The sequence below is a fragment of the Pelodiscus sinensis genome, chromosome 3 (genome assembly GCF_052426305.1).
Source record: "Pelodiscus sinensis isolate ZL-2025 chromosome 3, ASM5242630v1, whole genome shotgun sequence".
Classification (NCBI taxonomy): domain Eukaryota; kingdom Metazoa; phylum Chordata; order Testudines; family Trionychidae; genus Pelodiscus; species Pelodiscus sinensis.
In genome coordinates this window covers 94023659-94041806 of record NC_143054.1, presented here as the reverse complement: position 1 = coordinate 94041806, position 18148 = coordinate 94023659, and the positions used below count along the sequence as shown (strand labels likewise).

The 18148-nt window shown below is 37.3% G+C and overlaps 1 protein-coding gene across 5 annotated transcripts in view; it reads right to left on the bottom strand.

Moving 5' to 3' along the window:
• The window catches only part of LAMA2 (laminin subunit alpha 2), a 503865-nt gene that overhangs the window by 108410 nt on the left and 377307 nt on the right, over window positions 1-18148 (bottom strand). For all 5 annotated transcript variants that reach the window (XM_075924139.2, XM_075924141.2, XM_075924140.2 and 2 more), the window contains 3 exons: window positions 11705-11847; window positions 10924-11022; window positions 2425-2536 (listed from right to left, as the gene is read on the bottom strand). In XM_075924139.2, the coding sequence (XP_075780254.2) occupies window positions 2425-2536; window positions 10924-11022; window positions 11705-11847 (354 nt within the window). The remainder of the gene's footprint in view (window positions 1-2424; window positions 2537-10923; window positions 11023-11704; window positions 11848-18148) is intronic.

Below are 18148 nucleotides of genomic sequence, written 5' to 3'. Positions count from 1 at the left end.
TTTTTTCAAGATGGTTGTGTACAACTACTCACATGCTTGGAAAGTGAGAAGTAGTCAAATAGAAATAGTTTAGTGAACATGAAGCAGAGATAAATAGCAAAAGCTATATATTGTATAGTTACCAACACCACTACCACTTCTAAGGCACCTATTTCTCTTCATTAATTATATGGAAAACCTTCCCCTTTGGGGACTATGGTTCCTGAAATTTCCAAGGTGAATAATATTTAGGCGTTATGAAGCTTAGTGTTTTAACACCTAAGTGCTTCTGTAGATCCTGGCATTAGTACCTAACATCTGCCAGGTTTGCATAGATGCACTTGTGGACAAAACTTGCCCTGAAGTGTGATTCACAATGTTGGTTAACCTTGAATGACCATTGGTTGCTGAAAGGAAAGATTTATTACGAAAAAGTGGTGAAAGAAGCATATTATCTTCTGTTCTTAAAATGCTGACTTGGCTGCTGGTCAAACACCTTGGCTACGTCTAGACTGGCATGATTTTACAGAAATGCTTTTAACGGAAAAGTTTTCCGTTAAAAGCATTTACGGAAAAGAACATCTAGCACTTTTTGCGGAAAAGCGTCCGTGGCCAATCTAGATACGCTTTTGCGCAAAACAAATCTTAGCTGTCTACACTGGCCCTTTTGCGCAAAAGGGACTTTTGCCCGAACAGGAGCAGCATAGTATTTCCGCAAAAAGCACTGATTTCTTACAGTAGGAAGTCAGTGCTTTTGCGGAAATTCAAACGGCCAGTGTAGACAGCTGGCAAGTTTTTCCGGAAAAGCGGCTGATTTTCCGGAAAAACTGGCCAGTCTAGACACAGCCCTTGATTTTAAAATCACTCTCTCTACTGCTTTATGTGGACTTGCTTCAACCCCCTCCAAATCTTTTAATTCTTTGGTACCAGTTGTTCATGGAAACCTGCTGGAAGCATCTTCTGTGGTGATTCCAAACAGTGGATGCAAACTTTGTGGAACAACAGCTTTGGCTTGTCAGCCTTCAAACTCTGTCTGAGAGCAAGGAGTCTGCATTGCTGTAGCCCTGTTGGCCTCAGGACATTAGGGACTTCATGTGCATAAGGCAATATCTTTCATTGGACCAATCTCTGTTGGTGACAGAGATAAGCTTGTCTCCTTCACCAACCAAAGTTGGAACAAATAAAAGACATTTCCTCACCCACTTTGAGTGCAAGGTGCTCAATCTCATATGGTTTAAATCCGCTTTGAAAACTTGCAGATTTGTTAACACTTGTTTTATGTCAGTGTTGCAAGATCAAATGATATTTTAAATAACTGATTAGTGCTACCATTCATTACATGAAAATCAATATAAAATTAATCTACAGTACATTCTGGTAACAAAACTGGTTGGGCTTATCTAGACTGCGGGGAAGATTCGAAAGAGGAGATGCAAATTTGGTGGGAATTTGCATATCTTCTTCCGATCTCACTTTCGAAAGTTTCCTCAAAAAATTAGGTTTACGTGGCTTTTTGACAGGGGTATTCACTGAAAAAGCTGCATCTAAACTACTTTCATTTTTGAAAACTCTGCTTTCAAAAGTGAGATTGGAAGAAGATATGCAAATTCCCACGGAATTTGCATATCCTCTTTCGAATCTTCCCCGTAGTCTAGACATAGCCGTTATGCTTTAAATTGCATAGGCTATATTTTAGTTTAAGTAACACCCATGTAACCCTACTGAAAACAATAAGGGGAAATAAGAGTCTAGTAGGGAAGCAAAATGTCATCTCAAATTAAACCATATTTAATTATAAAAATCCATGCTTTTCAAGCATGTTTACCTTTCTCTTATTTTATAGCTTTTTAGAGTATTTAGGTTCTTCTTCTGAAAACTGGTTGCTATCTTTCTGCTTGTGATTCTGAACTGCAATTGTAGGTGCAGAAAATCAAGGTCTTGGGGGAGAACTGGCTCAATGCCACTTTCAAGGCAAGGACTCTCTTGCAAATTTCAAGCAGCAGATGTTCATTAGCAGCAAGTAGCAATGTATTTTTGAAGTCATTCTGAGAAATTAAGATGCAGCTTCAATGCACCAAATGAAATGATAAAATTATAGGAGGCTTTTTTTGTTCCACCCAAATGATTTTTTTTAACTGCGTTGGAAATAAACAACAGCTAAGCAGAAGGCACCCATTAGTTATGTAATCATAATAGCTGTTCTTCAAGAACTGGAACATTCCTGAAGGAACGCATCCAATTTCTTGCTATTCTGTGCTCGTAATTACCAATCCACTAACAGTTGTTATAAACTGCACCCTGTCAATTACTGAAGTCTGCAGATAGTTGGCTGGAGTTTCTTAGCCTGACTCTTAAATCACAGAATGTCTACCAGCTAATGCTCTCTCTCTCTTCAACTCTTCAATTTCTATGAAGAGCAACTGCCACAGTTTTCTTTTCCAATACCTTCTGCAGCCTGCAGTGTGTCCTTGATGAACTGTCCAAGAGACTTCGCTCTCTCATTAGTCCTCTCAGCATCCTGCCCAGTTTGTTCCCCGTCTGCTGACACCTTGGTCGCCTAGTGATCCAAATTCAGGAAAAGTATAATTAATGGACATGACAAGACTGCACCAGGAGATATTCCCACTGGCTGAATCCACTTGCAAATCTTTCCTCGGGCAAAAGGCAATCAATGAATTATTGATCAGATGTACTGGAAATGACACACTCTACTTAAGTACACAATTACATTTTATTTCCTCTTCCATTAAATAGAAATTGGAAGGCTTTATTTTTGGTTCTTGGAAATGCTAGTTGTGTGGATCAGCACACAAAGGGATTCCAAATGAGAACATTCTTTGAATTTGTTTAAAGCAATGTTGTTGAAAAGCTCTTAATGGATACTTCGGGGCGTACTGCCACTAGTTTCACTATTATGTGATTGATTTCCTGATGACAGAGTGCAGTATACGCAGCACTCCTTACCTGTTACCTTCCCTGAGGTGTTTTTGAAGAAGACATGGTCTCTCTCCAAATTTTAAATCAATACATTAATTAAGAGGAGGAAGAAAGAAAAAGGGAAAGAGAAGGAAGAATTACTCTTTCGTCCATTTTGCTTGAAATCTTTTGTATATAACATTTTCAAGCGATCAATATAGTTTTGACTATGGGTACCTACATGATTTATAGTTTTAATGAATCACAACAGATCAAGATGGAGATGAACATCAATCACAGGCCTGACAAAGCACTAGTCAGAAAAAAAAAAACGATCCATATACATTAATCTTTATTTTCAAATTCAAAACATCCCTCTTTATAATATGCTTAAATTTACCATATGATATCTGGTACCATTTCTTGCAAGCATTTCATATAATGAGTGCAAACATTATTTCATGGAGCAACAGAAGCTGTTTATGTAGGAATATGGTTGCCCAGAAGGGACATCCAATGCCACAGAGCACGATATTCTCTCCACATTTGAGGAAAGTGCTGGAAGCATGTGACCTGAAGCAAGCTTACATTTTATCCAGCTACAGTTATACAAACTCTAGTCTCAGTTATGAACAAGCATTGCAATAATCTAGTCAAGGGAAATTAATAGACACTTTATAATTCTGAGTTTTGTCCAACCAAGCTGACTGTGTGTGAATCCTTACTTATCACGTTAGATCTTGCCCAATCCCTAAATCTGCCCCAGAAAACTTACTTGTTACTGCACAGAAATGGCATTAAAAACCTAGAAGTATAATACTTTTTGTTATTTATAGCACAAATGGGCAAATTTGTCCTTGAAATGAAATCCATAGATGATTTTGATCTCTTAGACTGACCTGCCTTGCAGTAATTACATCACAGGTAATTTACATTAAAAATTGGTTGAGGAGAGTAAAAGCACCAATCCTTCCTTCATATCCTGACCAATAAAAGAACATGGGCTTCTCATTTCTATGTAAGTTATGCTTCTGTTACTGATTTATCAAATCTTTAAAATGTGCCTCAGATACAGAACTGTCTTGGTAAATTATACAGGGCATCCAGCACAGGTGATTGGTGAATGTACCTGGTCTTGAGGGACCAGTGGTCTGTTCCAGGATGGCATATCTGATGATATTTTGTTCCTCATGTATGAGAGAACTGCCCCTATTTTTTATTATAGTCACATCTTCTGTAATCATCCTTTTATTATCTGCCTTTGATTTTCCTAGATGTTTTACATGCACTTCACTTTCTTTTATAATATTATAGTCCTCCACTACAAAATGATGTTTTATAACTTGCATATACATTCTTATCCTTGATTACTTTTTCACATTCATATTAATTCAAACTGGCCTTTTTTAACTGCCACTATTTATGGCTGGATGCTACATATTACATTTTGGTGCACATGAATTTGACTTTGAACAGTTTCTGTTTCCCTTCTGTGACCATTCCCTTAACTCCTCAAACCCATTCAACTCCACTGAATGATTCTTGTATTTAACCATGATTTGCTCTCCTGGAAAATACATTTTTCAGTTTATTCTTCTCTTTTTTGGCCTAACTTCCACTCTACAAATCAAATAAAATGACAGATAGCTTCACTCAGATGCTGTCTTGCCATAACATAGTCAACCAGGTGTTGCTCATTGTTAACAAAGTCCCAACTGTTTGCTGTGTATGGAGATAATTCCACATAGCCATGGGGCAGGTTTCAACTGAAGAAAACACTCCTTGGCTGCGTCTAGACTGGCAAGTTTTTCAGAAAAACTTTTGCAGAAAAACTTGCTAGCTGTCTACACTGGCCACTTGAATTTGCGCAAGAACACTGACGATCTGATACAAGATTGTCAGCGTTCTTCCGCAAATACTATGATGCTCCCATTCGGGAAAAAGCCCTCTTGCGCAAATGTATTTGCGCAAGAGTGCCAGTGTAGATAGCTCAGGACTGTTTTGCGCAAAAAAGCCCCAATGGCTAAAATGGCGATCGGGGCTTTCTTGGGCAAAACCGCGTCTAGATTGGCACGGACGCTTTTCCGCAAAAAGTGCTTTTGTGGAAAAGCATCTGTGCCAATCTAGATGCTCTTTTCCGCAAATGCTTTTAACGGAAAAACTTTTCCGTTAAAAGCATTTGCGGAAAATCATGCCAGTCTAGACGTAGCTGATGTTTAAATGGCTCAAACTCCTTACGACATCAAACTCCAGATGTCTCTGGTCATCTGAAGAAGTGAGTTGTGCCCACGAAAGCTCATGATACCACTTACATGTTATGTTAGTCTTTAAAGTGCTACTAGACTATCTGTTCTTTTTTTAAGTGTTTCCTGTTACTGAGTAACTCGGCTACCCCTCTGAAGCTTTCAAACTCCTTTGTGAGCCACTGTCAGCTAAAAAGGAACTGGAGAAAATAGACAGAGACACATCTGTGTGTGAATTTTAAAGCAGGGTTGGAGGCTTTAAACATTCTAGAATTTTAGACACAAGGTTCTATCCCGTGGAAATTCAGGAAATGCAATATTTTTAAGTTGGGTGGGTCCTATAAGCATCTTGTGTGGCTAGGGTTCACAGATGGCACACATCCATATACATTGTCTTTGTTTTCCTTTTTATTTGGATCCCTTTGTGACAAGTCTGATATCCATACAAATATTATCATTGTGCTCGGCTCTACTTCTCCCTCTGTGTGATATGGCCTCCTAATATTACATGCTTTCATTGAAGGGACTTCTACAGTGATACTGCTTCTATTTTCTACATGCCACCCAGAAAATAGCTGCACCAAAGGCTTCTACTGAACACATGCTTCAGGCAGAGTGAACAAGCAATGCAGGCATATAGTTGGCTAATTCAGATTGGCTTCACAGAGGCAGAGTTTGGACTTCCCTTTAAGTACTTCCTGCTACCTATAGCCAATGTTGCCTCAGCACTCTACTTTTCCAGATTCAGTAACAAGATTTTCTGAGTTGTGGATGTCATAGATGGATATAGGGACATTCTGATTTGCAGGATAAGGTGTGGGTCAAGGTTCCCTCTAAGCCTCATTGCAGCAGGACCTTACAGCTGCTTAATTAGGCCTGCCCACCCAGAGCCTCAGGGCTCCATGCATGAAGCTGCCTGGATGGGGGGTGAGTGGGGAGAAGGGGACTTCTCAGCAGGGAGTTGCTGCTGTCATTGAGGGAGGACACAGCAGCAAGACTCTCCCAACCAGTAGAGAAGGGGCTGAACCACACACCTTAGAGGTAATCTTGGGGTGGGTTAAGACGTTTTCTGAGCTGAAACAGGTTTAGAACCAATCTCTTGGTTTCTGTTATTTCCACTCCAATTCATTCAAGGAAGTGGGTTTTACCCACAAAAGCTCATGATTCTTTATATTTTGGTTAGCCTCTAAGGTGTCATAAGACTAATTGTTTTTAAAGTTACAGACTAAAACAGCTACCCTGAGATTTCATCACCACAAAGTCTTTACAGCGCCTTGCCCAGTCCTTACAGGCACAGACAACTAGTATCATTACTTGAGTCTCAGTGAGGATGGGTTGGAAGAAATGAGTGAATAGGAATGTAAATGAGGGAGAATAAAGTCAAATGGAGACCTAAAGGGAGAGAAAAGAATGGCTGAAGGAAAGGGAAGAACAAACAAGCACCAGATACTAACGAGCATGAATGAATTGGTAATGAATATGAATGTAGGTGGATGAGGGAGTGTGGATGGAGGAGGAGACAGCAGGGAGAGATAGGAGGATGATAACCATGGTGGAGGGGAGTAAAGAGTTGATGAGAAGTTGTTTCGACTGGCCAAACACAGAGAAGGGGTTGTAATAAGATTAAATAATATTTTCTCCCATCCTTTACATTAAATCTAGGAAATACTATTTTCCCTGGTTGCAGTTATAAAGGTCCTTTTCAATTTAAGATCTGTGATACCTAATACTTTATATTTTGTATTAAAAATGAAAATAAAAAGATAATGAATGATATTACTTTATATTAATATTTGTACACATATACATTCCCTCTTTTTTGGTACATGCACCACATGTAATTCAGAAGAGATTTTCAAAATAATATACTTAGATAAAATTTACAAAAGCACAAGCAGCACTATCTTAAAAGTGGCTTAAAACTACAACACAGGATTCTCTTTAGGAAAGGAGTCTAAAATTACAAGAAAACTTTTACAAACTTCAGATGCTAATGTTAGCAATACAGCTTTCAATGGTGGGTGGGTGGGTGGGTGTGTGTGTGTGAGTTAGTTAATTAGTGCCCAGAGGAGCAATTCAACTATTTTGCTGAACATCATCTTTCCAAGTCTGCCTATCCTTTATATTTATGTTCCATCAAATATTTGAACTTCACAGCTGACAACTATTCCCCTTCTTAGAATCATCTACCATTAGGTGGCACACTTTATATTATTTTCCTTACTCTCTTTCTGATAACTTAACAATATTCCAGTTTCTGCACTGAAGCTCTAATCTGAAATAAAAGCTTTCCTTAAAAAACAAAAACAAAAATGAACAGCTAGCACATAGAGACCCTCACCTCCAGAGACCCTTACCTCCAGAGACCCTTACCTCCTCAAAATAAAGGTGTTTTAAAATTACTTGATTTATCGCTGTAAATGACATTGCCAGTTAGATATTTCCACTGATTGACTCTTCATGATAACTAGATTTAACTTTAAAGCAGAAATTTCTCTGTCTTGCTGTGCACTTTCTTAACTGGAAATAGAAACAACTCACAGCACCATACCCTCTATAGCATTAGTTTTTAAACTGCAGCCTGCTTGCAGCCCAATCAGCACACAGTTGCAGCTCATGAGACATCCTCAGGGCCATAAAGGTAGTATATATAGTGTGTGGATGTAGCCCACATAACAAATACAGAGCTGATTGTGTGGTCCACAGTGGTAAACAGATTGAGAAATAATGTTGTGTAGCTAAACAAGAAGGCTATGTCTACATTGTGCTTTCTTGCACAAGAACATATGAAAATAAGCAGCAGAATGGCTCTTGCGCAAGAGGGGGGGTTTTACACAAGAAGGAGCAGCGTAGACTGCTCCTTCTTGCGCAAAAGTCCCTTGCGCAAAAATGGAGGCTCATTTGCATATGTTCTTGCTCAAGAGAGCGCAATGTAGACGTAGGAGGAATGAACAATCACAACAAACAGATTGTGACTATTAAAAACAAGGCCAGAGGATTTGAAAGAGACAATTATGCTTTTTAAGGGATTCACAGACTCCAAGGACAGAAAGAACCATTATGATCAACTAGTCTGAGCTCCTGGATAACAGAGGCCATAGAACTTCCACAAAATAATTCCTAGGACAGATCTTTTAGAAAAGCATTCAATTGTGATTTTAAAATTGTCACTGATGGAAAATCCATCCCATTCCTTGGTAACTTCTTGCATTGGCTAATTTCTCCCATTTAAAATGTATGCCTTATTTGCTGTCTGAATTTGTGAAGCTTCAACTTCCAGATGAAGGATCGTGTTATACTTTTCTCTGCTAGACTGATGAGCCCACTATAAAATATTTGGTCCCCATGTAGGTACTTACAGACTATAATCAAATCTATAAACTTCCAACAATGGTCATCCAAGTAAGTTCCGTAAAGAGAGGTCACATAACTTCATAGAATCATAGAACTTGAAGGAACTATCAAGGCCAATTCCCTGTACTCATAGCAGGACCAAGCATCATCTAGACCAGGATGAGCAATATACAGCCCATGGGCTGGACACTGTTCACCAGGGCAAGCTCTTAGAGGGCCACCAGACACTTTATTTACCTGTACGTACACAAATACGGCCGCTTGCAGCTCCCATTGTCCATGATTTGCAGATATAGGAATCACAGGCCAGGCCACCAATTCCAGCAGCTCCATTGGCCAGGAACAATGAACCATAGTCAATAGGAGCTGTGAGTGGCCATACCTGTGGATACAGATAAAGTATCTGGCGACCTGTGTCCAGTCCGCAGGCCACTTATAACAACCATCTAGATCTAGACCATCCCTGACAGGTCTCTGTCTAACCTGCACTTAAAAATCTCCAATAATGGTGATTCCAAAACCTCCCTAGGCAATTTATTCCAGTGTTTAACCACCCTGACAGTTAGGAAGTTTTTCCTAATGTCCAACCTAAACCTCCCTTGCTCTAATTTGAGCTCATTGTTTCTTGTCCTATCATCAAGAGGTTAAGGAGAATAATTTTTCTCCCTCCTCCTTGTAACAACCTTTTAGGTACTTGAAAGCTGTTATGTCCCCTCTCAGTCTCCTTTTTTCCATAGTAAGCAAACCTGATTCTTTCAATCTTCCCTGAGATGTCATGTTTTCGAGATCTTTAATCTTTTTTTCTCAAAATTTTCCAAATTGTCCACATCTTTCCTGGAATATGGCAGCCAGAACAGGACATAATCATCTAGTTGAGGCCTAAGCAGCTCAGAGTAGAGTGAAGAATTACTTCATGTGTCTCGCCTACAACATTCATGTTAATGCATCCCAGCATGATGTTTGCTTCCTTCCTGGGCAGTCATTTCCATTTTTGTATGTGTGCAACTAATTGTTCCTTCCTAAGTGGCGTACTTTGCATTTGTCCTTCGTAAACTTCATCCTTTTTACCTCAGACCATTTCTCCAGTTCTTCACTCCAACTTGAAAATCTCCTCTTTATGCATCTCATGATTGCAGTAGCTTTTTTGGGGCTATAGTGGCACTTACACTGAGGGCTCAAGTTCAGATCCACCAACAACACCATGTGTTTCTCAGATACAATGCTTCCCATAATAGAGTCCTCCATCATGTAATTATGGCCTACTCTCTTAATCCCTAGAGGTATACATTTACATTTAGCCATATTAAAACACATTTTTTTTGTTTGAACCCAATATACAAAGCAATCCAGATAGTTCCAAATCAGTGGCCTATTTTCTTTATTATTTAACAATCCTTCAATTTCTGTGTTATCTGCAACTGTTATTAGTGTTGATTTTTTGCTTACTTCTAGGCCACTGATTAAAAAAAAGTTAAATAGCGTATGCCCCATAACTGATCCCTGCAGGACAAGCTTGATGGTGATTTCCCAATTACAATTGGACTCCTACTGGTCAGTTAATTTTGAATCCATTTATTGTATACCACATGAATTTTATATCATTCTAGTATTTTAATCAAAATGTTATACAATCCCAATGCAAATGCTTTACAGATGTCTGTGTCAACACTATTACCTTTATCAACTAAACTTGAGATGTCATCAACTTAGTTTGACAGGATCTGATTTTTCATAAATTCATGTTGATTTCCATTAATTACATTACATTTCTTTAATACTTTATTAATTAAATTCCATATGAGCCGCTCCATTATCTTGCCTAGGATTGATATCAAGCTAATTGGACTGATAATTACCCAGGTCTTTGCATTTCTCTTTTCTAAAAATTTGCCACAACATTAGTTTTCTTCCAGTCTTGTAAAGTATCCCCAGTGCTCCAAAACTTATTGAAAGAAATCAACATTAAAGGCACAGTGAGCAATTCTGCAAGCTTTTTTAGAACTTCTGAATGCTATTTAGACCTACTGCCTAAAATGTCAAACTTTAATATCATCTATTTAATATCCTCTGGAGATACTAATGGCATAAGAAGAATGTTCTCGCCATACAATAGGACTGAATTATCTCTTTCCCCACAAATACAGAACTTAAATATTTATTGAACACTTTTGCCATTTCTGGATTATTATAGATACTTCTACCATTTCCGATTAGTAGAAAGAATACATCTCAACATTCTGCCACCCAAGAAAGAGGATGTCAGAGGAAGGGTGGGTATGTGATTTAAAACTGGTTCTTTGGGAATGAAAAGCAATTTATAATTCAGGCATTAATTCATGTTTAATTCATCTACAAAAATAATCCTGTCAGTCACTTAGAAACACCCCTTTAAACAAACTCCTAGCTTTATCTCAGAATGCTACAGACTTACCCTTGTCAGTAGCTCATCCATCTCTGTCACAAGGGTATCCAGATTTTTTTGTGCCAGCTGAAGGAGTCTCTTTGGTGCTCGCTGAGGTGATAGCAAATGCTAGAAAAAATATTTCCTGGATTTCAGGGTTTCAGAAATAGTAAAGAGAAGAAACATCAAAGCTTTCTTCTCAGTGCAGATGCAATTCCTTTTTTGACACTAATAACTAATGTCACACCCATCCAAAACTGTTTACTTAGGTGTCATGACAGTTTTAAATGTTTTAATATAGGATATAAAATATATGCATGTGGTAGCATATATACAGTGCAATGTAACTGCTCTATGTTCTATTAACAAGAATATTTTTATTTTTTATAATTTCATTTCATTTTCTCTATGACTGCAATATATTTCCTTCTAGCCAAGTGCAAAAGCATAAATTACCTCTGCATGATTTAATTATTATCGTAAGTCAAAATACACAATTGTAATAACTATTTACCAATTGTGACAAGTTTGAAGTAATTAAATCTTTTATTTTTTCTTCCTTAGCTCTAGCTATTGTTATGTATATAGGCAAATATATATCTGATTGGCCTGAAGTCTTGGACTGACGTATGTGTGTATTCTGGCTGTGGTATACCGTCCCACCTAGTAGCACTAAGACCACTTACAGAGAGAATAATGAGACTGCTGTGTAATTTAGCTAATAGCCAGCTGGCTTTTAGGCTTATGCATTAAGCTCTAGGGGTCCCAGGCTTGATCTCGCCTGCCTGTGTTACAAGTGCTGTGCATGTACCTTTAATTCCTGTGTCGTGTTTTCAAAACCATACAGGATCTTATATGGAGGAGGCAGTCGGCCACTGAGGTTGACGCTCAGAATCATCTGGTTTAGCTGATCCAGGTCACTTAGAAGGAGCCCTGTGCATTCATCATCACAGGCTGTGGGAAGGACAGGGACAATAAAGCATATTTATTCCTACTAAACATTTAAGGCAGATGTTTGAGTCAGAAATCTTTTATAGCACACTTACACTTCTGTGAAAGATAATGTCACTAATTTCAGATCATTAAACCAAAATTAAATAAATGAATGATACTAGAAAAATTATGGAAACAATAGCTAAGAAATATTGCCTAGCACTTGATAATGGGACCATATGATATAAAACCTATAGAGCTAAATTAATAGACATACCTGGGATAGAGGGAAAAATTAACATTACATAACATTACACATGATATAGACTAGCCTGTACAAATTCCTAATTTAGGTAAGCAATTTAGAGGAAGCCTAGAGAAAGCAGGCAGGTAATTCAGCAAATCTAAAGAGCACTAAAAATGAACTATGATTGTGCTGCCATGTATTTGAATAAATGCAAACCTCTTGAATTCATGTCATTTAGGTACTTTATAGGGACACCACACATAGCAGCATGGTCAAGCAAGTTAAACTACAATGTAGATAGCAAAAAGGGTCAGTTTAAAAATGCTGATCACTTCCCATTATTTAGTGATTTTCTCCACTTCATTTCATTATTCAGATTATAATTTATCTGTTGTGTACCGCAGATGCTTTAAAGGTATTTGAATCTTTTCTTGCCAGTACTTTATCAGCCGTTAAAAGAAGCTCACACAACCTTATAGTCTAATGTTATTCACCCTGCAGACAGAAAATTATTCACTCTGTAAACAGAAAATTATGGGTATGCCTCTGTGTGGGTATGAGTCTCTCATCATGATGCACAAACGTGTTACATAGGTTCAGCACAGCTATACAGCATTTTGGGAGGTGGAGTAATTGTGAAACAATGAATACACTGGGGATGCTAAAAGACACAGAGGGTTGTGCCTAAAATTTTACAAGGATGTAATTATCTCACTCAACAACACCCTTTTAAGCTGCCTAATGGCTAGGAAACCATTAAGTAAAATAAGCATCTTTGTAAAAATAGGATGTATGGTAGATGATTTCCAATGCAGAATGACAGCTTCATCTGAAATCTATTGTTCCATGTAGATTAAATCTCCTCTGCTTTTCATAATGTTCAGTCACAGTCGTTAGAATGTTCCCTCAGTCTAAATAAGGTGAAGACAGTGGAATTGTGAAGCAGGGAACCAAATGTGGATGTAGAAAGAAGAATGGATACCGATTTAATACACCAAGGAGCTACTTGGAGAGGCATGAGAGAAAATGGATGTTGGTTTAGTGCAATAAGAAGTAGGTTGATTAGTTACTCTGTAAGGGGGATAGATATTGATATTTTAAGAGTTCCTCTCCTTATTTAATTCTTCCCCCTACATCTCAATAGTTTGTTGCTTGTGTTACAATTGTTCTAATGAAGGCCCTTATATTCTTGTTTATTCCTTTATGTCAAAAGGCCTATTAGGGTGCATCTACACTGCACCCGTAGGTCTAAATAAGATACACAATTTTGAATTACGCAACTTGCATATCTTATTTTGATCTCATTTCAAAATAGCTCATTTTGAAATTTAATTTTAAAATAAAGTGTTATTCCTACATGTCCCTTAACTCTCATAGAATGGATGCCAGAATAGCGCACCCATTATTTCAAAATCTATTTCGAGATAATGGGCGTGTTTATCGGAATAGCTATTTTGGAATACTTCTGTTATCCCGAAATAGCACTTATTGTCCGACCTCTTGTCATCTATGTGTTTAGACAGAGAAAACATATTTCTATAAGCTGAAGATAAGTATTATGGCAAGCTGCATATTTTGTATATACCAACAGCTGTCTCCTAATTGATGAAGACGACACACAGATCAGATAGCCATGTCGAGGATGTAAATCCATTGCTCAATAGAAAGTCAATGTTCTTATAAAGCGTGGGAATTATTTTAAGGATGTTTTATTTTTATTTATTTTTATTCTGTATGTTATATGAAACAATACATGTCTAGTTGACTTCAATATTTTTCAAGACTAGAAATTAAAGTGGGCTGCAAGTTAAAACCAAAAACTTAATTCACAGTAAAAGAAAAAAAATAGTTTCTAAAAACATGAAGTATTCTCAATGAATAAACTACTATCATTTAATAAGTGTTCTAAATCAGCACCACAGTTGAGGGGAAGATATAGTTACTCCAATACACATATTTAAGTTGTACAGGCATAATAGCAAATACTTCAAGAGTATGAATGTATTTTATATGACTACATGTTTCCAAAGCTTTATCTATAAAACTGTCAGCATAAATCTCTATTTAATGTTAACAAATATTTCAGTTCATTATAGCAGTACACATGTGTAAGGAGCAAATCATGCAGTCACTGTTACAATGTTTGCAGAGGCAAATTAACACAAAATATTGTATTTTCATTTTTCACCACAATGTCTCATGCATAATATGTCCTGTAAATATTCTGACTTACCTCATAGTAAAAAGTGTCTGAAAAAGCATGTACGCCAAAAAAAAAAAAGGTTTCACAAACACTGATCTCATTATAAATGACACTTCAAGATGCACTATTTTAAAGACATCTGTGCACTTACCTATTTTAAATATAAAAGCCAAAGATAATGAAAATGTAATCAGATCATATTTTAAAGGCTTTTCATCAAGTCCTACTTTTTCTGGAATTCCTTTGTATGACATAAAGATCTCACAAGATTTCTCATTTGAAGATAAGGTTTGTTGTTTAAGTATTGCTGTAGATCTCAAAATACCGTGACTAAGTTTTACAGATAAGCCTGGAATGTACTTAAAACTGATCCCCTGAAATGTGCTCAATAGGGGAATTATTTTTATATTGCTTATTACATCTATTACAGTAAAGCCTGGAAGCTTTTATCAGAATTGGGAGCCAATCAGGATTGTGCTAGGCTGTGTGCAAACACATAGAAAGGTTTAGTCCCTGTCCAGATTAAGTTATAATCTAAAACTTTAATCCTGCAAAGACTCATTCATGATTTTATGCACTCCGTGCAGTCCTGTTGACATCACTAAAATGACTCACAGAGTATCAAGTTAAGCACAAGTAAGCCATTGCAGAATCAGGGTTTAATTTAAAATGAGATACAACAGATTATAGACTTGATTCAAATTCAGCTGAATGAATGAAAGTATTTTCATTGACATGAGTAGATGTTGGCTCAAGCAATATGGGAGGTGAAAAGGAGAGGGAGGACAAGTATGAGAATATTAGGAATGCTGAGTTACATATTGTGGGCATGTAGGCAATTTTAGGTTTCTGTGCCCCAAACCATCTAATGTAGGTGAAGAGGCAGAGTTGCAAAAAGACTACACCCAAACACTGAGTTATTCATCGGCATAGAGCAGCGATGGGCAACCTTGGTTATTGAGTGGGCTGCATGAATAGCTCTCTTTCATCTTAATGGGCCATAAGATTTTGGTAACCAAGACAGTGTCCCAGGCTAGGGTAGTTTTGTGGGGTGGGATGACTGAACCGTAGCAGCGCTTTGATTAAATGCAGAGGGAGTGCACAGCCTTGCATTTGCCTTTTACATGCACGCTATTTTAGCAAAACTGGTAGGAAAAAAACTACTCTGATGGAAACCAGCAGAATCTGGCAACCCTGTGCCTAGGGAATGGTAAAGAAAATGTCTTGAGGGCTACACATAGAACCCTTCTAGACGGCATTGCAGACCACACGCCAGAAGTTGCCCACCGCTGACACAGAAGGTTGTGGTCATCTCTTTTTAACTTTGATAGAGAAGTACACATTTCTGAAATCAGTTGTCACTGTCAAAAGTTCAACATTTACACCACAATAGCCAAAACTTCACAACTACTTTCTGCTGAAAGGAGGAGATAGCGTTGCCCGTGTCTATGACTGTGGTAGCTTTCGGTCAATGGTGACAGTTATAGTGGTGAACTCTGCATAGATATTTTTATTATTTAACATCACAACAGTGCTTAAACAGAGTAAAATATTATACACTAAAAACAATATGTCAGCCTATCAGATAAAATTTGGGGAACTTTTTCATATTTGAAACTAAACAATTTGTTCCGAGCATCATCAAAAATAAGCTCTGTTACTAATTTTCTTATTAGTTATGAAGGCTATCTTTTGTTTGAACAGAAAGGGGAAAATAAGATATTAGAACTCAACTACATGAGAACACAAGTTTCAAGGAGCAAAGATGTTAATCAGTATGGAGGCCTTCTCAGCATGACTCTGAGTATACAAACTATTCACTCCCTGGAATTCTTGAAAATCTGATGATTTTAGCACGAACCAATCAATTGAGGGCAATTATATATGTGCCAGAATTACTCATTTAACAATAAAAACACATCAGAATTAATTCAGAGGCATGCTAGGCTATTTAGACTATGGGGCTTCTCATAAGAAATGTATTTTTGGGTGTAATTTTTATCACTGTCCTAACTGCTCATCAGACGAGACCAAATGTTGTTTTGTTCTGGGAATTTAATAAGGACGTTTATTCCATCTGCCTATGCTATCCACATATAATTGTCTTTCCGTTATAATGTGATTGTAAACAAATTCTTCCCTTTGTACAACAATTGTATGTTTTTAAAAATCCCCTATTTCCATTCTGCTTGTGGCTCTCTAAAATTATTACAAAATAACACTGACAAAAATGCCACCTGTCAAACAACAAAAATGATGTTATGAAATAGTTACAGATGTTAGACCAGATGACACTATATTGTAAATAAATAAATGTTATGTTCAGTTAAAAATACAAATATACACTTTGGTTTGTTTTCTTCTTCTTCTTCACAGTGAGTTGTTCCACCATTAAGATGTACAATATAAAAGGAACCTTATATATAAATGTTTCATTTAAATTATAATACATTGTAATACATTTGCTAAAAAATTACTTTTAATAGGATTTCAATGTGCATTCCTTAACTTTTGTGTCCTATTTTTAAATATGGCACTGCCATTTAAAGAATACTTCCAAAAATTCATTAATAGAATCATTTGGCATTAACTATCTAAAATCAATGGACAAATATTAAATATGATAGGCCAAAATGTTAATAGTTTAACAAGATTATGCTTTAAATTTACATTACTTATAATTATCTAACTTTGTATATGTATGTATATTTGTATTAAGTTAAACCATTTAAATACCATCCAATAACTTAGTGCTTACATCACAATTCTCGCAATTACCTCGAACGCACTAGTATTAAATATGAAATTATTGAATGGAACAAAAATACCTAAGTGAATACTCATATAGAATTTTTTAAAATATTTTATGCTTATATCATTCCTCATGGGGTATTATTTTACTCCATTTTAGTCACTATTAGTCACTTAATCAATATTATTATGGTTTTATTATAGCTGAAAGTGGTTAGCCACTGACTCTCTACAATGGCTCTTGATTGATCCTTTGACAGCTGATGATGATTGCAGTGCAGCTGTATATCACCAACACTTCTTGTCTCTGCCATGACCATAGAATGACTTCAGTGGGCTAGGAGGGAGGAGAATAGAGCTAGCTATACTGGCTCTAGACTACTCAGGGTTTTCACAATGTTAGGGATATCTCCAACCTGCCACATGAGCAGGCAGTCCTGTAGAAATGGGAAGCAGAGTGGTATCTGATTTATATTCTTCAGTATGGGAGTAGAGAATTACCTACTCTTGAATTACCAGCTTGGAACAGTGACATGAAAAGTGCATGTGCAGAAACACAACATTATTTCTGAAGTATACACTAGTTATTTAGCTCACATCAATAATAACATCATTTTTGTGCTCACATTGTTTACACTTAAATACTACAGTGAGAAGCACCTTAGGCATGCTTAACAATCACTCACACGCATGGTAGTTAAAGTATGAGATTGTTAGAAAGGACATATTAATACATATTTGAGAAAATACCTCTATTTGTATACTTGCAACTTGGCACACACAATCACTTATATATTTAATTTTGAGCACTTTCACTTGTGTGTGGAAATGCTAATAACCCATTTGCACATGCAAACTGACAGGGCCAGCCCTCCACATTTTGGCACCTGAGGCGGGGAGCTCAAATGATGCCCCCATACCCTCCCACTGCACCAGCAGCAGACACAATTTTCTACACTCTGGGTCCTAGTGGCGCCCTCCTCCTCCTCACCCCACCCCCCAGTATGGAACCTGAGGCAGCCGCCTCAGTTCGCCTCATGGTAAGGCCGGCCCTGCAAACTGAGTACTAATGTGGTTTTGTATATATACTAGTTACACACACACACACACACAGTGAGTTA